The sequence below is a fragment of the Tenrec ecaudatus genome, chromosome 4 (assembly GCF_050624435.1).
Source record: "Tenrec ecaudatus isolate mTenEca1 chromosome 4, mTenEca1.hap1, whole genome shotgun sequence".
Classification (NCBI taxonomy): Eukaryota; Metazoa; Chordata; class Mammalia; order Afrosoricida; family Tenrecidae; genus Tenrec; species Tenrec ecaudatus.
The window spans coordinates 155,052,508-155,078,943 of NC_134533.1; the positions used below are offsets into that span (position 1 = coordinate 155,052,508).

Here is a 26,436-nt window from a genome sequence, read left to right on the forward strand (position 1 = left end):
GATGCATAGACCAATGGAACAGAATAGAAAACCCAGCAATAAATTCATCCACCTACAGATAACTGATCTTCAATAAAAAACCAGAAAACATTAAATGGGATAGATAGATCCTCTTCAACAAACTCTATTGTTAAAGCCAGAGTTCTATCTGTAGAAGAAGAATAAAATAGGACCCATACATTGCCCAGTATACAAAAAATTAACTCAAGATGGATCAAAGACCTAAACGTAAATCCCAGGGATCAAGATCATCAATGAGAAAATAGGGACAAACTTGAGAGCCCCGTTGTAGGCATAGATACACTAATTAAATATAATGAAGAAACACACACAGTAGAGGACAAAATAGATGAGTGGGACCTACTAAATCAGGCACGTATGTGCATTAAGAGATTCGTGGAACGAATAAAAATAGAAACCATGGAGTGGTTAAAAAGTCCTTGACAGTGACACAAAGGACAAGGGACTAATATCTAAAGTATATTGAAAACTACAAGACCTCAAAAGAGACAGTGATGGCAGGGGATGTTGGGGGCAAAAGAGGAGCGAATTACAATGAATATGAGGAGAAATAGCTCTGAAATGGATGGTGGTGATGGTTGTACAACAATTCTTAATATGCCTGAGTGACTAAATTGTATGTTAGGTTATTATATGCCAAGAAAACTATGAAAATAAAGAAAGAAAAAGACAAATACCCAGTTAAAAAGTAGACAAAGTATGTGAGCAAGATTATTCACCAAAGCTATTATCCAAACATATTTAAAAAATAATTCTCATGATCCCTAGTCATCCAAGAGAATCAAATCAACAATGAGATACCACCTTACACCAACAATGACAACTAGATTAACAAAACAAACAAACAAACCAAAACGGAAGATAACAAGCTGGAGAGGCTGGAGGGAGACATACCCTCATACAATCCTCTAAACCAGACTTAATGCCACAGAGTCAGTTCTGACTCATGGTTACCTGGTGTGACTGTAAGTATGTACAACCACTGTGGGAAGTGGCATGGGTCTACCTCAAACAACTAGTAGTAGAAAATCCATAGGATCCAATAATCCCTCTCCTGGGTCTATATCTCAAAGACATAAGAGTCCTAATACAAACAGACAGGTACACACCCACGTTTACTGAAGCACTGTTCACTGTAGCAAGAAGATACAACCTAAATGCCCACCAGTAGAAGAAACTGGTATATATACCCCATGGAATACTAAACATCAATAAAAACCAGTGATGAAACCGTGAAGCACCTCATGCCATGGGTAGATCTGGACAACATTATGTTGCGTGAAATTAGCCAACCACAAAAGGACAAATATATAATATCACTCTTAAAGGGGGGGAAATAATAAAGGCTTTCATGCCAGAAATTAGAAGGTGCCTAGCTATTAGATAAAACAGCATCTGGGGTCCAAGTGAGTTGTCAACCAAGTCCACATGGAAGAAGCACACCAATATCAGTGGCTGAAGGACTGTAAATCATATCATCCAAACCGAGGAAATACTATCAGAGCCTCAACTGTGAGAATCTGGGTGCAGAGGCTGTGGATGACAGCGGAAGCCCACGTTCCATCTGGGAGATCCACACAGGAAGTCAGCCTCCAGTGATTTCCCTCCGTCCATAATAGAGGGATGGCAGGAAAGTGGTTGCCAAACAGTGCACTGGAGAGATGACTATAGGACATCAAAATGATAAGCCTGATTTGAATGGATAAAACCTTGTCAGTTGATCCCTGCCCCACTCTGATAATGTTGGCCCTGATCTGGGTTTCAACATTTTCTCTGTTTTTTTCTTCTTCATATCGGGGTTCATCTCTGATGTATTTTGTCACTGGGGGTAGTCCTCTTGAGGTGGTGTGACATGTTTTTCTGCTTTTCAGTATATGAAGTCCAGGACTGATGAACAAGTAGAGACAGCAAGTAGTACAAGGGTTCCTGGGGGGGGGGGGGAACAGTAACAGGGGTGGGGGTGGGGGTAAAGGGGAGCTGATATCAAGGAGTTCAAGAAGAAAGAGAATGATTTGAAACTGATTGTGGTAGCAGTTGTACAACTCTGCTTGATGTGATTGAGTTATAGAATGATATGATGTCTGTACTAGCTGCCAATAATGATTTTGGGGGGGAAAGATTTTCATACCAAAGGGAATGGATAGACTTTAAAGTGTGCCAAAGAGGGAGAGCCAGCCAGAGCAGATAGGCTCATGGGTATTGATTTGGTAAAGTGGAAGATGGTGAGTCACAGGAAAAAGAAGGGAAATCAAGGAGTAGGGGAGCGGTGAGCTAATAGAGAGGATTTGATTGATAGTTTTCAACTGGGAAACACAAAGTTAAAGATCTGAAATATAAACTCCCACCTAATTTTTTTTAATGTTGTTGTTTGCTGTAGAGTCAGTTCTGACCCACAGCAACTCTGTGTACAACAGAATGAAACACTGCCCGCCCCTGTGGCATCCTCACAATTGCTCTCAAGTTTGAGCCCAACGATGCAGCCACTGGATCAGTCCATTTAGTCAAGGGCCTTCCTTGTTTTCACTGTCCCTCTACCGAGCTTGAAGTTGTTCTCCAGGGACTGGTCTCCTGACAACACGTTCAAAAGTACATGAGATGAAGTCTCACCATTGTTGCTTCTAAGGCGCATTCTGTTTGAACTTCTTCCAAGACAGATTTGCTTGTTCTTTGAACAGCTCATGATACTTTCAACATTTTTCATCAGCACCGTAATTCAAATGCATGGATTCTTTTTCACTACTTTGTAATTATGTTGGTGGATGTGAATATTGGTATACCTTTTGATAGAGTAATTTGTCAGTATGAGGATAAGTTTAAAAGTACCACTTCTGGGATTCCAGTTCATACACATAATGAGTTCATTCCCAGTGAAGCATATTTGAACATGCCACTGTGATCAGTGGGAAACTGCATACAAATTCTCTCAATCATGTGACAGCCTGGTTAGAGGGTCTTCAAAAAAGGACCAATCAAAGCAGGAGTTATCAGCACGGGGTTCTGCCGGGCCAGAGGTCACCTCAGAGAATCATGATGACTGCTTTCAGGGATTTTCATTATTATTATTAATCATTTTACTTGGAGCTCTTACCAGTGCCATAACATACCATCATTCAAATGAGTTGAGCATAATTGTACACTTCCTACTACATTGTATTTCAGAACATTTTCTTTCCTCTTGAACTCTTTGATATCAGCTCCCCTTAAACTCCTCCTTCACCCCACACTCCCCCCCAGGAACCCTTACTGTTGTTGTTATATATTTATTATTATTATAGTGCCATGCTTTACCCCATCCAATATATCCATTCGCCCACAATTATGTTATTCTGTTAACCCCTCAAGTGGGGCTATACAGTCATCATTGCTGTCAGCTCCCCCTTCCCGCCCTTTCCCCACCTCTCTTCCCATATTTTCAGGGAATCATTACTCCCATTGCTGGTTCTGAAGGGTCCTCCACCCTAGCATTCCTGCCTCATTGAGCAATCTTAACTATATAAATGAAACATATGCAGATCTAACAAGATTAGTGGGAGGAAATTTAAAGACCCCAGAGGGTAATTATGTGGTCCGTCGGTGCTCTACTGCACACTAGATAAATCATCCCCTCTGTGTGGCCCTTCTGACGGGAACTGGCCAATTTTCTTACAGGTGGACTTTTGATCTCTACTTTGTCTACACTCCTTCACATCAATTTCATTGCTTATTTTGAACTTCTGATACCTATTCCCATCAACACCTTGTGATCTCACAGACTGGTGTGCTTCTTCCTTGTGGTCTTTGTTGCTTCCCTGTTAGATGGTCACTTTTTACTTTAAGCCTTTAATATCACAGATGCTATATCTTATAATAGCTGGGCATCATCAGCTTTCTTCACCATATTTGTTTATGCACCCATTTTGTCTTCAGTGATTGTGTCGGGAATGTATCATATAGTGCCACATTATTAGGACAAACCTCTCTTGTGCTGAGGTAAGATCTAAGTAGAGGCCCAAAGTCCATCTGCTTCCTTGTTGAATATACATGGATATACACACACATACACAAATACACCTATCTTTCTATATTTATATATATATAATTTTTACTTTCTTCTTCTTTCCTCTTTTTCCTCCTACTCCACTATCATGCTTACCCATTGTTCACCTCCCAGTAATTCCCCTCAGATACTTTTCAATTGGTCAAAAATGACCAGGAACCACTATACCCTCCTCACCATTAATCTTATAACCCTTGTTGTTCCTCTATCCCTCTCATTATTGGCTCACTATTACCCACCCCTGTCTCCTCCCCTCCAATGACCCCCCAGAACCATCAGTCCCATCACTGTCTCCATGGGATTGCTTATTCTGCCTGTAGATAGACACCCTAAAAAAGGGAGAGACAGAGAAAGACCATACAAATAGTTCCAAGTCTAACTGGTATCCTGACGTAGAGTAGATGAGTATCTCTCTGTTCAATAGCGAGCAGGCCCTGTGATAATCCCTCAGCTCAGTCCTCCTTTCTTTCAGGATCCCATGCCCCAGGACCCGCTTACCTAACAGCACTTACACCCTTTTAGTTCTCAGCATTCATCTCCCAAAGCTACGCATTCTACAAGTCCCCATTGCCCTTCCTGCAGTCGGGGATGGTGTGGTGTAGTGCCCACCCCATTACACCTTTAGACTTTTGGTGTGGCCCCCTTGTGAGTAACCCCAAACAGTTTGGGTGAGGTACTAAGTGCTACCCCGGAGTCTGAAGTCCTCGGGGACTTCGCGCCTTTGCGCCCTATGCTGGTCTGTTGCACTCTCCTCTTGGTGTGCCTCAACGTCTTTTTTCCTTTCCCCACCACTCTTACAGGAATATGAGGTCGGGAGGAGGGGAGATTGCCTTTCAGCACCGGTACTATCTACATCTTTATTATTTTTTAAGTTATTGATTTATTTGGTTGTGGGGTTTTTTTTTATATGACATATGTATCATTAGGTTTGGTCTGGCTCTTGCCAGAGTCTCTGGTCCTCAGCCCAGGAACTGTGTGATATGTATATTTCCCCCTACGCCCTTTCTGCTGTTTGAACTTACCTCAGTGGACTCATGTTATATTTGTCCTTTTGTGCTTGGCTAACTTCACTCAACTAATATCCTCCAACTCTTTTCACGAAGCTAGGTGCTTCATCTTTTCAACCCTATTTTTATGGATGTGTAGTACTCCATTATGGGTATATACCAGAGATTTTTAATCCATTAGTCTATTGCTGGAAATTTAGGATGTTTCCAATTATTTGCGATTGTGAACCGTGCAGTGGTGAACACTGGAGTGCAGATGTCTGGCCGTGGTCTGTTGGAACTGCTTAATCATAAAGTAACTCAGTTTCCATCTGTTTTAGGTATCGCCATATTGCTTTCCACAGTGCTGTATGCATCTGCAAGACCATCAGCAGTGAATGAGAGTTCCTATCTCACCATACCCCTTCCAACATTCGTTGCTTCCTGATTTTTGTCATTGGACTATCTTTGTGGGTGTTAGGTGGTATGTCATAGTTATTTTAATTTGCAGATGGCTATTGATCAGGAACATTGTCTCCTATGTTGATTGGCCATTCAGGATTTCTCCCTTGTGAATCTTCTGTGTAAGTCTTTTGCCTACCTCCTCAGTGGTAATTCATTTTTTCTTATTGTAAGCTTTCAGGACTGTGTAGATTTTAGTGATAAACCCTTTGTCTGCTATATCCTGGCTAAACACTTTTTCCCAGTCTGTGGAATCTCTTATTACTCTCTTGATGAAATCTTTTGATGTACACAAATGTTTTATCTTTAGTATGCTCTTAGGAATTTTCATAGGGGTAAACTTGGTAGATATTATCAGGGAACGTGGGTTGATCTGAGCAGCGTATTAGGAAGAAGTTCTAGGACAACTGAAAGCTGCACTGGTGAGAAGGCTGGGAGAGTTGTGCCAAGGAGTTTGTTTCCGTCACAACAACCTGCCTGCCCTTCCTTTGAGGTAGCAAGGACGGTTCTGAAAGGATCTTGTTGGGAAACCATAGCTAGCCACCCTGACTTCATCCCTTCCGACTTCTTTTTGTACCCCCCAACTCAAAGAACACCTAAAAGGACACAGTTTGAGTCCCTGAGGCTTCCCAAACTACCATCTGACCCATGACCAATTGAAGAGTGCAGACTTGTTTGAAAAAGGGCTCTTTCTCTGCCGTCAAGTTGATTTCAACCCATAGTAACCTACAGGACAGGGTAGAACTGACCCTGTGAGTTTCTGAGACTGTAACTCTCTATGGGAATAGAAACCTCTTCCTTCTCTCTCAGACTGGCTGGTGGTTTTGAACTGCTGACTTTGAAGTTGTTGTCCAATGCATGACTACTCTACCACCAGGGCTCCTGGGAGGAAGGATTATGAAGATGGAAATACTACCTTCAGAAGAGTATAGACCAACAGGACAACAGTTAGACTTGGAACTATCTGTATGGTCTCTCTCCCCCCCAACCCCCCCCCCCCCAGTGTCTATCTCTATAAGATGGGCAAGATAAGCAATCCCAAGGAGACAGCAATGGGACTGGAGGTTTGGGGAGGGGTAGGGAGTGATGAGCAAATAATGACAGGGACGGGGGTATAGCAAGGGATCTAAAAGTGATGGTGAGGAGAGTGTAGCATTCCTGGTTATGTTTGATTGATTGAAATGTATCCGAGAGAAATTACTGAAGGGGGAAGAGTGGGTAAACATGATAATGTTGGAGGAGGAAAGAAAAAAGAAAAAGAGGAAAGAACAAGCAAGTAAAAATTATATATATAGGTATAAAGCTAGATATGCATATATGTAAATGTAGAACGATAGGTATATTTGTCTGTGTGTATATATGTCTATATACACACATAAATATATGTGTGTATGTATGTTTGTTCTAATATGTGACAATGTAGGATACTTACTTTCCTGACACAATCTCTGAAGACAAAATGGGTGAATAAGCAAATTTGGTGAAGAAAACTGATGGTGCCTAGCTATTAAAAGATATAGCATCTGGGGTCTTTAAGGAGTAAAGTTAAACATGCGGCCATCTAGCAGGGAAGCAGCAAAACACACACAGAAATAACACATCGGGCTAGAATGGAGGATGTACATATATGAACATATAGGAACTGGTACATATAGGAACTGGAAACACAGGGAATTCAGGACAGATGAACCCTTCAGGACCAGTGGTAAGAGTGCCGATACCGGAAGGGTAGAGGGAATGTGGGGGAGAAAGGGAGAACTGATTACAAAGATCTACATATAATCCCCTCCCTGAGGGATGGACAAAAGAAAAGTGGGTGAGGGGAGGCGTCGTCGGACAGTGTAAGACATGACAAAATAATAATAATTTATAAATTATCAAGGGTTCATGAGGGAGAGGGGAGTAGGGAGGGAAAGGAAAAAATAAGCTGATACCAAGGGATCAAGTAGAAAGGAAATGTTTTCAGAATGATGGCAACAAATGTACAAATGTGCTTGACACGATGAATGGATGTATGTATGCATGCATTATAAGAGTTGTATGAGCCCCCAATAAGATGATTTTTAAAAAGAGAGAGAAAAGTAACACATCGGCCTGTGTGATCATGAGGTGCCTACAGGAATAGGTATTATCAGTTCAAAAACAATCAAATTGACATGAAAAAGCATAGACAAAAGTGAAGACCCAAAACCCACGAGTAAGATCATTGGACAGTCCCTCTCAGAAGGGCCACATAGAAGGGGGGATAGATCCAGGGAACAGTAAAGCACTGATAAAGCATGCAGCTATCCTCTGGATCTTTAATATCTCCTCCCCACTATTATGGTCTTAGTTTTACTTCATTAATCTTTTTAGACCTGTGTATGTTCATTTGTATAATTAAGACTGTTCGATGCATGAAATCCAAGATAGATATAACCTTCATAAATAGAAATGGGAGTAATGATTCCCTGAGAGTATGGGAAGAGAAGGGGGAGGGGGAGAAGGGGAACTGATCGTAATGATGACTGTGTAACCCCACTCAAGGGATAAGAATAACACAGGATGGCAGGTGAATGGATACCTTGGATGGTGTCAGAGATGGCAAAATAATATTATTAATACATAATAATAAGGGTTCCTAGGGGTAGGGTGAAGGAGGGGATAAAGGGGAGCTGATATCAAAGAGTTCAAGAAGAAAGAAATTGTTTTGAAACTAATGGTGGCAGCGTTTGTACAATTATTCTTGATCTAATTGAATTGTTACAATTGATGGACTGTTACAATATCTGTAAGAGCTCCCAATGAAATGATGGGGGGGTGGGGGGAGTGTATAGACCTAGATGGAGGCTACGTCAAGGAAGAAATCTCACCTTTTGATGTTTTTGTTTAGTAAGAGTTTTTTTTTGGATTTGTAGCAATACCTTTTTACTTACCCTAATATTGCATTTATTAGCAAGAATAAAAACCAACAATAATCACACATAGCATGAGTCTAGTTTTAAAAAAGAGAATATATATGCATTACTGTATTACAGAACAAGGGAGAAAGATGATAGGGGGAAAATTTAAGGATATATTTTCCCCAAACAATTAACAAACTAAAGAGCCCTGGTGGCCTAGTTGTTTCTACATTGAACTGCTAGCCCCAGACTAGTGGTTTGAGCCCACTGGCCCCTCCTAGGAGAAAGAGAGGCTGTCTGCTCCTCTGAAGGTCTTAAAGCTCAGAAAGACCACCGGGCAATGCTAATCTACCCTCTAAGTTCACTAGGAGGGACTTTCAACTTGATGGCAGTGGTTGGTGGTGATTTTAACAAACTATCCCCATCAGGGATGCCTAAGAAGAGATGCGTAGGGTTTCACGTCTTAAATACTTTTTTAAAATATTGGTGCCAATGGTGATTTTTAACTTTTTTGTTACTTTCCAATGATTTCCAAATGTAAAATTTCATGAGAGAGGAAGACAACTCTACTTAGTTTGCTAATAAGTTTGGCAAGAATGGATACAGCAATTTGAAACACAAATATTTGAAAGAGGGGCTTGATTTGCTTTGGGAAAATGTAGTCGCTGCATTTGTATATTAAACCAAAGCAGAGAAGAAAATGCATTTACTTCTACGGTAATTTAATCTATGGAAACAGAGGTACGGAAAGATCAGTTAGTAAATTACCAAACAAGTGGTTCCCAACGTTGGGCCCTGATAAATTAGAACATCATAAATCAGAGCACCTGAAGAAGAAGAAAGAAGAGTAGGGCTCCCACAAAGATTTACAGCCTCAGAAATGCACCAGGGTTGGGAGGGGGGTAAGTGAAAGGGGGAAGATGAGTGGAAGTCTGAGACCCTGAGCCTGAGGACGTGGGGCCGAGGAGGCTCGGACTGCTTCACCCTGCTCACATTTCATTCCGGAAGCCCTCCAGGAAAGCCTGTGTGCTGTACCATGTTGGCCACCCAGTCAGTGCTGACGCAGTGTTTTCTGGTTTCGTTCACTGCCTTCGAGTGCCAGAAAATGGACAGAATGAGAAGAAATTGGGAAGAATCGTTTTTGTTTTGTTTAAGCTTCAGTAAAATCGTCACTAAAAGCCATTTATTGAATTTGAAAAGCACATCTTGGGCCTTTCCCATCTTGCAAATCTCTTGCTGGAGGATAGCAGTCCGAGGGCCGAGGGCTGGCTGCCCTGTTCCCACGGCTTCTGTTCTGATGCATCTGCCAGAGTTGGTTTCACACGAACTTTTACATTTGCAAGCAAGGACATGCCGTTTTACAAACAACCTGCCTGACATCAATTTTACATCTTCCCGGCCTCCCTAAAGGACCCATTTGGTTAGTGAACATTAGTTAAAAAGAGGGGTGGGAGCAAAAAAGAGAGAGGGGTGGGCGTGTCTGTTGGGCTTCCTTTTAGTCCCACATCTTTTCTTTGAAGTTTTCTTTGACCTGAGCCCTGTCACCACCCCCACTACCCCGACCCCACCAGCTCAACCCTAACAGGCAGTGCATGGACTCTGACATATATCGAGTTAGGGTTGATGGAGACTGTATACTGTGTATACTCGTGCATGCGCCGAGTTTTGCAGCACATTTTCAATGCCGTTTTTGTGGTAAAATTAGGTGCCGCAGCTGATATTTGGGTCGGCTTATCCTCGACTATATACGGTAATCTGATAATCCTGAGACTGGCTGGTTCAGATGTCACTGGGCATAAAGCATGAACGAACCACCCATCTGTGCTTATTCATCTCGGAACACTGGCTTTCCTGACCCCCCCCTCACTGCCGGATTATACGTAACGCAGCTGCATCCCATTGCAAATGGGAGTCTCACCTGCAGAAAGAGCACACCACCCAGCAAAGCCTCCTCTTTCCCGTCCCTCCCCTGCTTTTGGAAGGCAAAGCAACCCAGCTGTCTCTAAGGATGGAAATGAAAACAAACATAAAAATAAACCACTCTTACATCTCAAAGAGTAGGGGGAGTTGGCTGCATTTTAATATTAGAAATTTCAAACAGATGGTGAGATAATTTGTATTTTCATTTTGACATTTTACCTCCCCAGTGGGAAGACAAGTAAGTCACATTTGAAGCCCATCCAAAGTGGCCTTCAACTGAATGTGTTGCAGAGATATCTGTCTGTGGCTCTCCCCCCACCTGCAGAGCGTAAGGAAACATCAGGCTTCTACAGCCCGGCGCCCTGGCCCCCTCCCCGCCCTCCCCATCTCCCGCCTTGCCCCACTCTGAGCATTTTCCACAAAGCTAGCAATTTGACCGTGCCGGCCTGATGCTTGAAAGAAACCTCTCAATGATTCCACACAGCCGTCAGAATTAAGTCCCCACAGCGCTGCTTGATCTGGCCCTGCTCCTTTCTCCCCATCTCATTCCTGGTCGACCCGCCCCTTCCCGAGAGCAGGTGTGGCCCCAGCTGGGCCTCTCCCCAGCTAACTGCCTGCCATTTGTTCTCCCTACCCACTATGCCTAGAAAGGCCCATTGCCCCTTTGTCACCTGGCCAGGCCGCCCTTCTCTTTTGATTTCCCGTTTACCTGCCATCCACGATGGCGTGGTGGGGGCTATGTCAGACTGCTAACTGCAGGGTAGTAAATTCAAACTCACCAGCCGATCGGTTGGAGATCGATGAAGCTTTCTGCTCCCACGGAGATGTGTAGCCTCGGAGTGCCGCAGGGGCTGTTCTACTCCGTCCGTCAGTCTGATAGGGTTGCTCTGAGCTGGAACCCACTTGATGGTGGTGAGTGCGTGAACGTAGCCAAAGGAGATTTTAGCCAGAACTTAAAATGCTACAGCTTCCCGCACTCTTCTCGTGTTTGTCCATGTTTGTCAATCCCACTGAACATATTTTATCTAGAAAATGTTTCCATTTTGTTCAGTGAAGGCACCTTTTAAATGTCTGCAACAATCCAACCTTCCTCTTGCCCAGAAGGACGAAATGTTGCTGAAAACACTCTAAGTGTGAGTAGACAATCCTTTTCCACGTAGAACGATTTCCCACTAACATGCCTGCTGCTTCTGGCCACATCCATGCCCCCTCTCGCCAGGCACCACCCACCACCACCACCCTCCATTTCTATTTCTTCCCCACGGGTGAGGGAGTTAGGAGATCTAAGAACCGTTTGTTGGGCAAAGCTGAGTGACGTCAGGGTTTTAGAGGAGGGGGTGACAGTGGCCGAGCAGATAGAAGATTCCCCCAGTGTTGCATCGGATCTGTGGCAGAGACAAAAACAGAAGTCCTCACTTTGGCTCCTTTTTTAGAGCAGAGGGGGATTCTAGTTTGGGCACTAATCGAAGAAAGACAATGAATCCTTTATCCTGAAAGAAGGATGAGCTCAGAGCAGGGAGTTCCAGACCAAGAGCCGCTCCCTCAAGAGGTCAACCTGCAGGCAGCGCCCGTTTGGTCCCATTGCACTGCCTTTTCATGTTCTCCGTTAGTGGGCTGTCACTTGCTTGAGATAGCTTTTGAGCAGCTTGCTTTATGGATGCTTTTCCTGCAAAGGACTATTCCTTTCCTTGGAGGCTTGAATTTAATTTTAGTAAATTGACTTTTTTTTTAAGGTGAGTCCTTCTCATCACATTACTTCACCCTTTCATATTGTCATGCCGATTATTCAGGTCATCGATTGATTGGCCTCATTATTCACTACAGTCTGTTTCTCCTTTGACAAAGTATAACCAAATGAACTCTTTCTCATAATGTTCTGAATCGAGGGTATTTTTATATTGATTGAAAATCACTTAAACATCATCACTTGAACACATTTTGCAAGCTTAGCCTAAACAAGAAACATGACCCATGAGCCTCCCTCAACAAAATTTAGATTGCCAGGATTTAAGAAAATATGGGCAGCAGCATGCGTTTTAGGAACCAACTAACTCTGTGTAGTTCGTGTACTAATCAGACAATTCATTTAAGCCTAGGCAGCATGGAGCTGGGCTCTGGTGGCAGGCAGGACTCCAGCAATTCAGAGCAGGGCCGTTCCCAGCAACTTAACATAACCTCTCTGACCTTCAGTGTCTTGCATCATCAAATGTAGTTGCTAGGAGCACGAAATGAGATGACACCGATGTGGTACCTTCCTGTCTTCTCTGCCAGCCCTCTCCTGACTTTTCAACAAGTCAGTCAGATATAGAGAATCAGGTAATAAAGTCCACTCACCATCTTTGATCTTCCGCTCCTCAAAAACAACAATTAACCGAAAGCAACTGATTAACACCTCATTTTTGTTTTAATGTGGCTTGTGGATAATGTATGTATATAAATAATATATGTAGCCTATACTATGCAGTTCATTTTATAGAAAACTACTGTGTTGACTGGCTAACCAGATTTCCCCCATAGCCCTCTGTTTGGATGATCAAATTCTGAATTGAATAACTTTCTGGTCGTAATTGCACCACTCACTTGTCTCCCTGTGTACAGGAGGTGCTTGTGTGTAACTGATTCAGAAGCTATGCTCCCAGTATTTTAAATACCAGCAGGGTCATCCATGGTGGACAGTCTCGGTGGAACTTCCAGACTAAGACATAATAGAAAGAAGTACTTGGTGGCCTCGTTCTAAGAAAATTGGCCAGCACCAGAGCATTGCCTGCTACAGTGCTGAAAGATGAGCCCCACAGGTTTGAAAGCACTCAGAATACATTTGAGGAAGAGCTGCCACCTCAACGTAACTTAATGATGTGGATGGAGCAAAGCTGTCAGGACCATCAACGGCTCGTATGCAAGTGAAAGCTAGACAGTGAATAAGTAAGGTAAAGAAAAAGTTATGTCCTTGAATTCGGCGTTGGTGAAAAATATTGAATGTAGGATAGATCGCCAGAAAAATAACAAGTCTGTCTTTGAAGAAGTGCCACCAGAATGATCGTTATAAGTGAAGATGGCAAGACTTTGCCTCATGTACTTCTTGGTGTGTTTCTTTCCCCAGACTGTGTGTTGCTGAAGTATAGAATCCTGTGTGGTGTCTGTGCATTAACCTGGTCTACCCTAATACTTGGCTGATATCACTTATTACCTCTAGTAGCTTTTTTGTACATTCTTTATGGATTTCAACATATAGACTCATGTCATATGCAAATAGAGATAGCCTTACTTCTTTCCTATTTCTATTCCTTTTGTTTCTTTTTCTTGTTTTTGACTAGGACTTCCAGTACAATATTGAGTATATTGATGAAAACAGGAACTTTGGGGGGGGACGATCTCAGTCTTTCTTCATTCAGCATGATGTTGGCTGTGGTTTTTTTCATAAATGCCCTTCTCATGTTAAGAAATATCCCTTCAGGGAAAATAGTAAATCACAAGAGGGGGGAGAGAAGTCAAAGGCAGCTAGAGGGTAAGCTATTGAGGAATTTAATAAGGAGTTGAAATTGTTGAATCCAAAGTGATTATTTGAAATGTAAACCCCCACCTAATTCATAATTTATAAAAGCCCATTTAATTAAAAAAGGAGAAAGAAATTTCCTTTCAATTCATACTTTTGACCATGAAAGAACATTTTACCATGAAGGGGTGTTGGATATTGTCAACTAGGGTAATAATGTGGGTCTTTCCTTTTTTCCTATTTAATATCATGTATTTTGTTTACTGAGGAGCCCCGGTGGCATAGTGGGTTATGTGTTAGACTTCTAACGGCAAGGGCAACAGTTCAAACCCCGCGCCGCTCCACAGGAGAAAGCTGAGGCTCTCTATATCTGTGAAGATTTACAGACTCGGGAACGCACAGGGGCAGTTCTACTCTGTCCTAGAGGGTTGTCATGAGTTGAAATTGACTCAGTGAGGTTTGCACTTGAGTTTTGGGTTCTCATTTTAGTTATTTTCTTTCTGGTAGCTTTAGGCATAGTTTGCTCTTCGTTTTCTAGTCTCTCGTGTAGTCAAGCGAGGTTACTGATGCGAGATCGCGCTTCTTTTTTAAAATGGGCATTTGCTACTAGAAGTTTTCCTCTGAGCACCACCTTCATTGCAGCCCATAAATTTTAGTATACTGTGTTCGCATTCTTATTCAACTTCTGTTTTCTGATTTATCTTATTTCTTCCCTGACCCGTTTGTTGATTTCCACATTCTGTAATTTCTAATTGTCCTTCTATTATTAATTCTGGTGTAATTCCATTGTTATTGAAGAGGATACTTTGCAAGGTTTCTGTCTTCTTGATTTTTTAGGGCTTGCGTTTTAAGATGGAAAATATCCCTGATACTAAGAATGTATCTTCTTCTCTAACAATGCTGTCATTGGGCAGAGTGTTCTATATGTGTGTTAGATCTAGCTGATTTATAAAGTTATTTAAGTACTGCCTTCCTTTATTGATCTTTCTAGATTCTCAGACTAATATTGAAAATAGTGTATTGAAGTATCCAATTCTATTTCTGCCTCCAATTCTATCAGTGTTTGCTTTCAATATTTGGGGGCACTGATGTTAGATATATATCTATTTATAATTGTCATATATTCTGAATGAATTGACTATCGTCATTTAATGTGCTTCTTTGTCTCTGATAAAACAGCAGTTTAAGTATCTGAAGTCTACTTCAAGGCCCCTCTACAGCTGCCTGGTGCCTGCACTGGGAGAGAAAGAAGGGCGCAGAGGGTGGAAAAAAGATCCCCGACGATGTAAAATGTGCCCTTGTTTCGTTTCGGTTGGTTGCTCCTTTTCTGCCATATTTGGTCTACACTTTCAGGATGCTTACAGGCGTGACTACAGACTTCTGGGTGGCTTTTTGAATATTCACTGAAGAGGGCGGGGATGTCGGACCTGCTCAAGCAACCATCTTTCCAGAAATATTCTGCTTGCTTGGGGGTTGCTTGCTTTTGTTTGTTTGTTCATCCTACCGACACAAATGTCAAGACTGAGAAAACTCAAGACCTACTTCTTACCACGGGGCTAAAATTAATATAGTATGAACTCCATAGATAAAAGATGGGTAGCCCCTCAAGTAGAAAATAAACTCTCAAAATGTAAAGGAGCATTAATAATCTCAAACCCAATCACACATTTGAAGCTTAAATTTGTTTATTCACTTCCCTTTTGAGTGAGATTCAATTATCAGGTGCCCTCTAATATTTCTGTTAAAGGAATCCTTTTTCATGTTAAACCCATAGTTTGTACCCTGGTATCTAGATTCTACTCGGCTGTAACAGGAAGCTCTGCTTAAACTCATGACACTGCAAGCTTCTTGAAGCCTGGAGCTGTATCCACTGTCATTCCAGTAACTTGGCCAGCGATTGCTGAAGAGAGTTCTTTACCTTTGGGAGAGAGCTTACAGAATAACAAACAGTGGATAGATTTAAATTCCTTTTGGAAAGTATCACAGAAAGTGTCTGATTTTTGTGGTTTAAAGACTGTAGCTGACATATGTATTATTCTTTCAAGTTCTGAATTAAGCAATTTCACCTGTTGTGTTCATTTCGGTGCCCCTCCAGACTCAGAGGCACCATAGGAAAGTACACTTAGTTGCCTAGAGGGCATTTACCATTAAACACCACGTGTGCAAGTCATGGAGCGCCCAGGTGGCAGCCGTAGTGGTTACTCGCTGGGCTCCAATCCACAAGGTCAGCAGTTCGAAACCACCAGCCCATTCTTGGAAACTCAGAGAGACAGTTCTGCTGCATCCTATAGATTGAGTCGGCATCAACTCGGTGAAAGTGTGTGTGTGTGCGTGTGTGCATTAGAAGACCTGGGTTTCAGCCCACTGCCACCACTTGAGGTCACCACCCTTGCAGTCAGTCATTCCCTCTGGTTCTTGGTTCCTCTTCTGGCCATGAAAAGGGTTGAGCCACATGTTTGGTTAAAACAGGGTTTGCACTTCTGACCTATCTGCCCCATGTGGTCCAGTAACTGCAGAAGCAATCAAAGAGTACAGTTCAATTCTCAGTTTATATTGCCAATGACTGTTTGTTACACTGTTTAAACTAAAAGGTGCTTTGATTCTCTCCCCCCCCTCCCCCCCGCTCTATTTTCAGAACACGTTTCTTCAGGAAACGGTGCGTAGAGAGTGTGAAGAGCGCTTTGAACTGACAGAGGCTCTGAGCCTTGCCAGAGAGCAGCTCCTGGAACTTACGAAGCTCAGCGGAAGGTTACCATTGTCACCCTGTCCCCTCGGCCAGGGCCGCGTGGCCTCCCCTGCAGTAGCAGCCGGTAAGCATGGAGAGAAGAGCCTAGCAAGACCGAACTCTGAAAAAGGCATCAAACCCCCTTGCCTGCAACAAATGGCCAAGCCCGCCCTTTCCCCAGAGAGGCCCCCAAGGATGAGCAGCACCGCTTTGCCTCTTCTCCCTCAACCACATCCTCCTAGGGGCCGCGCATCGTCAGTGACTGACACCCGGCAAAGACTGGCGGCCATTCTTCGAAGGAGAATGAGTCAGCAATGAGTGACCCCCACGGCAGGAGGCCAAGGCAGGTCCACACAGCCCGCACAGTCTTCTGCAGAAAGCCATCGAGTCCTTGTGACTGGGGAGACAAAGATCCAGTTACTACCACAGATCAAGAATGGGAGTTGAAATGCATCTCTGTAGGTACTTTTAAAGAGACACTTTTAAGGTATTTTTAACAAGTATATAGATATAAAATGTGGAGGTTAGCTTTTCCTACAGACCTTTGAAATTGCAACAAAGAATCAAGTCGTTGCTAACTAGCCCAGAGGTCGGATTCTACATTGTCTGTGCATTTGGCCCTGCATATACTTGGATGTGCTCTATGAACATGATCTTTCAGAGATCACAGCCAAATTTCGTCGCAGACAGAGTCTTTTAAATTCTCTTGCACCCTAGCAAGTAGATGTGCTTCCACAATAGAAAAAAAAGGGGGGGAAGAAAAGATTGGATTGGTTTTTGGTTTTGTTGGCATTTATTTGTTTGTTTAGCTACATAGGTTGAATGGAGTTATAATAAATATCCCAAATGAAGGAAAAATAAAATAATTTACTCCTTAATTAGGTCATTTCCAAAATGCCTAGTTCAACATTGCACAGTAGCGTGTGCAGCAGCAGTAGCAGCAGCTTCTCTGTCCCACCTCACAGGCGAATGGCTTTCTCCAAATCCCTTCCAGGCTCAAGCAAAAGGACTGACAGCTAGTCTTCAGGAAGGTGACATATCTTGGGAGTCTGGAGACCTTCTAGACTAGAAAAAGTGACCCTAATTCCTTTGTCATCCTATCATATTATTTTAGAAGACAAAGAGCTTGGTCATGAAAATATCACTGGATATTGATTTTGCTCATGGAATACTTTTTGATTCTAGGAGGTAGGCTTTGATTTGGACTTGTGTCCTCCTGATTCAAGTCAATTTAATAAAGGCACAAAGAGTGAGGTTAGCATTCAAATTTATTACCCTTGAAAGTGGGGCAACTGTTTGACATGAATTCTATTTCAGAGTGAACAGAGGAAAGGAAAAACCAGACCAGCTGTTTTGTATCTAAAAGATCCAGGCCCTGCCCAGTTCTCCAAACCCAGCTCTTTTCCTGACAGTACTGTTCTTCTATTTTTTTCTCCATCTAATAAAAGTGTACTTTTCTTCTAAGACAGACTTTACTTAAATCCTCCATCTGACTGCATCATGGACATCAGTCAGATTAAAATGTTACAAACGCATAAAATTTGGCACACAGAATCCTCCGCTGTTTAGCGACATTATTGATGAGAGAATCCAAGCATACTTGGGGGGAAAATAATAAAGTTCTTAAGCCAAACCAAGTATATCTCCAATATTTCAAAGGATTGGTCTCATCCACCAGTAGAAGGTTTTGACCTAAAACAACAAAATGACCATCTCACCCCCTTTATAAAATGATTCAACAGGTAGAAGACCTCATCTCCGCTGGGGTCAGTTTCTCAAGATGGGGGAGAGGGAGAAGACCAGCCAGTTGCTGCCATTCAGCAGACACCCCTACAAGAGTAATAAGAGCAAAAATTACTGGAAATTCAAGTCAAGATGGGGGAGCGGGACATATACTTCTAGTGATGGATAAAGTGGGTGGAGCAGCCAGAAAAAAATGCTTATGAATACTTATATAGAACCCAAAGGGAAGCTAATACCAAGGGCTCAAATAGAAAGTGAATGTTTAGAAAATATTGATGGCAACAGATATACAAATATGCTTGATTCAATGGATGTATGGATTGTTATAAAAGCCCCCACTAAAATGATATTTAAAAAAAAAAAGCCCAAAGGGAGAACACGCCCAGTACTGTGCTTCTAGTTGGACCCTTTTGACCTAGTTTCTGCCCACCCTTTGGTAACCGAGGCGTGTGCCGTCGATTGCTGGACTTCAGATTCTCCTGTGGAAGTACACCGCGTGCTTCATAGCCGCACCAGAAGAATTTGATGTGGAAACTCCACTAAGTGAACGAGCCTTTACCTCAACCTCACCTGTAGCAGGTTTAATGAACCAAACTAGTCCCTTGGACAAGGCTGAAACACCCTACTGTGAGGAGGAACAGAGGTCTGCGACCCCAGGGTTATGGAATTGGCGGTGGTTGGACTTTGGTTCGGCTCTCTTGCTTTGAGGGTGCCCAGGGAATGGTGGTTGGGATTGCCATATATTTGCTGTTTTAATGTCCTCCTTGCTTGCTTATGACATGTATCAGTCTAGTCGTTGTGGTTCTGCGTGGAGAATAAGTGTTATCAAAAGTGTGCCCATCACCAACCAACCCCTTGTTTGTATAAATAGTGTCCAGTCACTTAAGCTTTTAATCTTACGAGTCGACCATGTATGCATTGTGGTCTGAAGCCAGCCAATACTTGCATCGTTTCCTTTTGTCAATCGCGTCTTAAATTCTCTATCAGTGGCCAAATGAGTGACACTACAAATGGAATTATTTTATGCCTCTGTGGAATAATTTTAAAAGGTTCTTTATCATGAAGTGATAATGATGTCTCTAAAGTGTACGAGAGACCTGCATAAAGACATGCAAAAATATATGAAGAGATTTGGGGATCACATTTAATTCTAGCCCCTATCTAAGAACAATTCATTCTTGTGACATGGACAATAGTAACAGGAGTTCTTACGATATGCTTGCTACTTGCCCTCGTGAAGATATCACTGAAGCTGTAAGTGGTACAGCAAGAGTGGCAAAGAAACCAATGGTGCCCAGTGATCAGATAGAATCACGTCTGGGGTCCCAAAGGCTTGTCTTCAAGCCAGTAGCCATCTAAGTGAGGTGTCAACTAAGACCTTGTGGAAGAAGGACAATAACCCGTGTGATCCAAGGATTACAAATAATAAAATCCAAATCAGAAGGAAGAGATGGTAAGAGAGCGTAAATTGTGAATACCTAGTGTGAAGAAGGCTATGTATGATACAAACAACGGAGGTTGGTGATAGGGCAAAACTTTCCATAACAGTCCTTCACCAAGGCAGAACCATGCCTGTCAGACTAATACATGACTTTGCATTAGGTAAATCTGCAGCAGAAGACCTCTTTATGGTATTGGAAAGCCAGGATGTTGCTTTGAAGACTGAGGTGTGCCTGACCGAAGCCATGATATTTTCAATTGTCTCATATGCATGTGAAAGTCATACACTGAAGAAGAAAAATGAAAGAAAAATCGATGCGTTTGAACGATGGTGCTGGAGAAAAAGATTAAAAGTGCCGTGGACTGCCAAAAGAACCAACAGGTCTGTCTTGGAAGAAGTACAACCAGAATGCCCCTTCAAGGCCAGGAGGAGGAGACTTGGTCTCACGTCCTTTGACCATGTTCCTCGACAAGGACATCAGGTTTTTTAAAGTGGAGGGACAACAAGACAGAGGAAGACCCTGGACAAGGTGGGTTGACACAGTAGCTTCAACAATGGGCTCAAACTTAAGAACAAGTGTGAGGATGGGGCAGGGCCGGGTGTCATTTCATTTCTCTGTATGAATCGGAACCAACTGGAAGGCACCTGGCAACAACATGGATGACAGGAAAAGCCCCACATCCAGTTGCAGCGTCCCCATGTGGATTAGTCTCTGAACTAATCCAAGGATGTGAATACCTTGCTATCAGAGAGAGCGCATCCTATAAAGTCGATTGTGGCAGAGGGAGGGAGGAGAAAACGTAATGCTTTCCCAATCTCGCGGAGAGTGTGGGAAGGATGGGAAAAGAGGAGCTGATACCAAGGGCTCAAATAGAAAGTAAATGGTTAGAAAAATGATGCTGGCAACACATGTGCAAATATGCTTGATACAATTGGTGTATAGATTGTTATCAGAGTAAGACCCCTAATAAAATGATCTTTAAAAATGTAACACTTTCTCATTTGATCTCCCTGTTAGCCTACTTTAAAGTTGTTTCAGCTTTTAGCACTTCCTGCTTCTCAACTGCGGTTGCCTTGTCATTGTTGTTGGTTTTTGTTTACTCACTTCTGCTTTTTGTTTTCTATGATTTTCTGTATGTGAGACCCAGGATTGGCAAATCGGTAGAGATAGTCCCTGGATGAGTGATTACCTGGGGGAATGGCCGGGGAGGCTGGGGGGAAATGGTGAGCTAACAGAAGGAGACCAAGAAAGAAGACAATGTTCTGAAATTGCTTGTGGTGATAATTGCACTCTTAGCATGGTTGAACAATTAAAAAATTATATGTGAAGTATAAGCCAATAAAGTGATTTAAAAAAAATTGCACGCAAGGTCCGCTGACTCCCCTGACTTGTTCGGTGATCACGTCTTGTGTTTCACTCTGGGATGCTGCCTGTCATCTTCCTGAGATGAGTGGTTCTTGTACTGGCCTCTGACCAGCGAGCACAACCTCCCAGAAGGAGGCCTGTGCTGCGGGCCCCTGGCTGCCCCACAGCCTCCTCTTTACCGACGAGGAGAAGGCCCGTATTACTAGGTGGGGATGAACCTAGAACCAGAACCGCTGTCACCTGACCCCTACCTTTTCTACCCCGCATACCCACTTACCAGGGTGGCCTCAGCCTCCTCCATCGTCTTTGTCTATAGCATCTACACGATATGGGGGGACTTCAAAACATTTGTGGAGAAATTCTCTTTGTCCATGAATTTTTTTTGAAGCTCCATCATATTAAGATTTTTCTTTAAATTCACAGGGTCTCTAAATTTAAATCCATGTGAAAATGAAATTTTATCCAAATTATCATCATCATTCTTATCTGCCATTGTTCTTTGTCACTGAGTCAGTTTTGACTCTCGTGAACTGTGAGGGGGCTTCACAGGGTTCATGGGAAAACTCCATTATTTCCATACAATTCGTGTTTGCACAAACTCTTTGAAGCCTCCTCATGTGTGTAACCGACAAAGCGTTTTCCGGTCCTGCGCCATCTTCATGATCATTAGTGTGCTGGAGTTCATTGTGTCAATGTGCCCAGAGAGCAGTGGCCACGAATGAGGCTTATCTGCCGCTTTGTTTCTAACGTACCTGTAAAGTAAAGGCATACCTATTACAATAAGCGACGGCCATTGTTGCCCCGTGTAAAATCATCACCACGTATGAAGCCAGCTCTCCGTGCCACGCTTTGGCAGGGCTGCCTCTCTCGCCGATCTGTTGTCGTGAGGTTTGATTGCAAGCGCTCGCGGCATGAAGTGGATGGCGAAACCAGTGAAGGCGTGAGAAGGTATTTTGCAGCAACTAGTTTTTTTTTTATCGGGTTACAAATGCCTTTTCCACAGTCTTGAAATTTCCACCCTCCCTGGAGAAGATCTGGGGACAGAAAAGGTCATTGACCAGGTCTCAAACAACAAAGGCGGGGGTGGGGGTGGCGGGTGGGAATCACATCACCGTGAATGGGGCGAGTGCGTGACGGGGACCCAATGCCCATCTGTAGACAGCTGGACATCCTTGCAAAGGGGTAGTGGGGAGGAGATGAGTCACTCAGGGTTCAGTGTAGCAACAATGAAACTCAAAACCTTCCTCTAGTTCCTGAACGCTTCCTTCCCTCCCAATTATCATGACCCCAATTCTACCTTGTGGACCTGGTTATACCAGAGGATGTACAGCGGTGCAGTGGGGATCTGGAAACACGGAATCTAGGACGGACGAACCCCTCAACACCAGAAGTGGGAGTGGTGACACCAGGATGGAAGAGGATGTAGAAAGGGAGAACCAATCTTGGAGATCTATGTGTAACCTCCACTCTGGGAGATGGGCAATGGGGAGGTGGGTGAGAGGAGACGCCGGGCAGTGTAAGATAAGATAAAATAATTATTTATAAACTATTAAGGGACCAGGGGGAAGGGGGGAGCAGGGAGGGAGGGAGAGGGGGAAAAAAAGGTAACCAAGCTGATTCCAGGAACCCAAGTGGAAGGCGAATTTTGAGGATGACGAGTGCAATGAATGTATAAGGGTGCTTTGATCAATTGATGTATGTACGGATTGTGATAAGAGCTTTATGAGCCCCAATAAAAATTTTTATTGATTAAATAAATGAAAAGGACATTGATTTTTTCCTAAATTATGAGTGTATTTAAATCTGTAAAGAAAGTCATATTAGCTTTTCAAAAATTGACATAAAGACTATCAGTAAAAGCCTGGGTTCTGAGTTTGTTGTTACATTCTGGCAATACAATGAGTAATTCTAGAATCAATCCCTATGACAGAGACGTCATTCCATAAATGAACAGAATTGATATTTACATTTATTTCATCCCAGTACATTTGAGTAGTGCAGGCTCTAAACTATGTGCTAACACTGGAGTACAAGTTAGGCTCTTAAGAGCTAGGTCAGCAGTTCGAAACCACCAGCTGCTCTGCAGGAGAAATGCAGTGCTTTCTACTGCCAGAAAGAGTTACAGTCTCAGAAACCCATAGGGGCAGTTCTACCCTGTCCTCTGGGGTCTCTATGAGTCCACATCGATTCGATGACAGGGAGTGAGAAGCTATGGGTTTGCTCACGTGCAGTGTAACCGAGAGGGATTACTGAGAGCCAAATGAAGGCTGAACATGACTGTGGGACCGGAGGAAAGTAAAAGGAAATAGAGGAAAGAACTACAAGGCAAAAGACAAATATAGGCAGGTACATATGTAAATATATTAATACTGAACGATAGGGATACGGGTCTAGGAATATATTTAAATGTTAAGTATTAAGGTAGCAGATGGACATTGGGTTTCTACTCAAGCACTCCCTCAACACAAGAACACTTTGTTCTAATAACCTTCCCAACATGATCACTGATCCCATTGACACCTCATGATTACACAGGCTGGTATACTTACATGTAGGCTTCCCTGATAGATGGCCACTTGTTTAAGACCCCAGACACTGTATCTTTTGATAGCCGGGCACCATCAGCTTTCTTCACCACATTTGCTTATGCATCCATTTTTTCTTCAGCATTCAGGTATATAATAGATGCTGTGTTTATAATAGATACTGAGTCTAACAATTGTAATGTTTCTAGAGGTAGACTCTTTCTATGGCCTCAGTAGAAGGATTGACATGTGTCAAGAGAAAATAATATCAAAGAAAATATTTCTTAAAGATTTATAACAAGCTTTGTTTTACTATGTAAACTAGTATTTGTGGATAAAGATGGGAAATGTAGATGGCTACCACAGTTTTCTCAAGGAGTTTTTAAATGTCTAGTCAAATTACTATATTTATAGTTGGTCAGAACTGCTTAAAGGTTATATTTCTGGCAATGAAACTGAAAGACATTAATATTTTTTAAAATGTAAGATTGAAGTCTTTTAATGTTAAATTAATCTAATTTTTTTGTAATATCACAAATCACTTATAGCTAACTTGATTATAAAACAAATTTTCTTAAGCTTTGTCTTTTAAAATTCTTTTGGACTATTAAAATATTGCACTGATAGATAAAATACTAATACTGCACTTTTAGGACCTAATGTCCTAAAAAGAGTTAATGAACTGCAGCTGAAAATTCCAAACTGTTAACCTCTGCTTTTATAGAGGACAGGAAATCAATGTGGTGTGTGCCCAAAGTTCATAGCTCTGATAATGATTATGGACTATTGGACTGTCCTATTTTAAGGAAGCAGTGTGCTTTATGTGTACCTGAATGGTCTCTAAATCATGAAGGACAAGTCTGGTGCTATTCCCGAGGTGGTCCCCATGGTATCTTAAGGAAGAAATTTGACTTTTCCTCTTGAAAGTATTAAGCCTGTATAGTAATAAATTCCGAGGTCAATGTTATCATGTTAAATCTTTGAAATCTTAAATTATATAATCTTTTCACATACATAATTTCATAGGAACACTGTAGTCAAATCCAGAACACACTTCTCCTCCAAAAGTATTTACCCTGACCCAATAAGTCAAAAACTTCCCCCTTCTCACATTTGTGTCACGTGGTGCTGTGTGCCCATTACATGAATATAAAATGGACAAGACACCCTTCACTTCAAAAAATAACTACATGAGAGAAAAGAAAATCACAAAAATTAAGCAATTTGCCCCAAATAAGTAAAGTTTACAGAGAAGGTTTAAACATCTGCAGTCTCTGAGTCTCTTGATTCATCACTTAACAATAAAGCTATATTATCCATTAACTCATTTCTTCAATAGATAGAGAAAAATTGAAAAAGCATTGTTAGAACTACAAAGATAATTAAGACATATATCAGATCCCCAGGAATTGTATTGTCAGAGGCAGAGAGGATGTATATGAAGAAACTACTATCTAGGGCAGAGGGGTTAAGGAGATAAGAATCAAGAGTGATGTATTATGAGTTCAGCTCCTGGCTTGAATGAAGAAATACTTCCAACAAGAACTGACATCTCCAATAGATTTTGAATGGATAAGAAGGCATTCCAGGAGGAGGAGGAGGAGGAATACACACATACACACACAGAGAGAGAGAGAGAGAGAGAGAGAGAGAGAGAGAGAGAGAGAGAGAGAGAGAGAGAGAGAGAGAGAGAGAGAGAGAGAGAGAGAGAGAGATGAGACATACAGAGAAGACTTGATGAAGGGATGTTATGTTGTAGGAACCTGAAAAGATAAGTTGACCCCAAAGAGAGAGGATGTTGAATAAGAGGCCACTGCAGGCTTGTGACAGGAATTGTGACACGCACTTGGTTGAAATGTGGAGACCATGGCCCATCACTGCTGCATCGGAGTGATTGTGATGCGAACAGACCAGCGATGACCCCCAGTTGGTATGTCCAGGTAAGTAGAGTAGTCCAGGGAAGACGATGTAATTTCTGAGTGAAAATGCTGCTATTGAGAGTAAATAAGAGGCAGCCAGTTCAAACTCTATTCAAAGATGCAATGGAATCAGCTGCCGTTAACAACCATTAGCAGTCATTGCTGTCTTAGCAGGGGGACGTTTTATGAGATTGATTCCATTTAAAATATCACCCTTTTTTCACAAATAGTTTTTCTGGAAAAAATGTGAAATAAGTAAATCGACGGCCATCAGTCAATTCTGGCTTATAGCAACCATACAGGACAGGACTGCCACTGTGCGTTTCTGGGAATAGAAATCCTCATCTGTCTCCCATGGATTGGCCAGTGGTTTTGAACTGCTGACCTTGCAGTGTAACCACGATGCCACCAGGGCGACTGTAAAATAATAAGATCTATGTTTTTTATTCATGCAACAGGTAACTATAGATTTCGTTCTTATAAGAGAACAAATTTAAATCAAATTTAAAGTACAAAACTGAACAGCGTTCTTAAGAATTATGGAAGAAGAGTGTGGAAATTGAAAAAAATTAACTCATCTGGCTTAAAAGCTGCGGAGCATAACTAATTGGGGATCTTTGTGAGTAATCCCATGCTATGAAACTTCTTTCTGATTTTTGCTAACCATTTATGAGGGGGGAAATATAGGAGATAGCAGCCAAAATGAAAATGAAAGTTAACTCAAAAATCTGTAAATTGTGGAGTCCTGAAGAGCCCTGCTGGACTCTAAACCTGGACCTGTAATTTTACAGAAGGAGGTAATCAGTTCCCTTCTAAGCGAATGGTTTCCCATTCACATAGTTTCTGCACCTGGACGTCCATCCTCTGCCTAGGCATCTCATTTCTTACCGGGCACAGGGTTGTCAGTGTTCTGTTTC

General features: G+C 42.3%; 1 protein-coding gene across 1 annotated transcript in view; it reads left to right on the plus strand.

Annotated features, from left to right (window-relative positions):
• Positions 1–21,054, plus strand: part of LOC142445281 (uncharacterized) — a 112,107-nt gene extending 91,053 nt beyond the window's left edge. The window contains exon 8 of the mRNA XM_075546959.1: positions 16,436–21,054. Coding sequence (XP_075403074.1) covers positions 16,436–16,843 — 408 coding nt within the window. The 3' untranslated portion in view covers positions 16,844–21,054. The remainder of the gene's footprint in view (positions 1–16,435) is intronic.
• Positions 21,055–26,436: the final 5,382 nt, after the last annotated feature.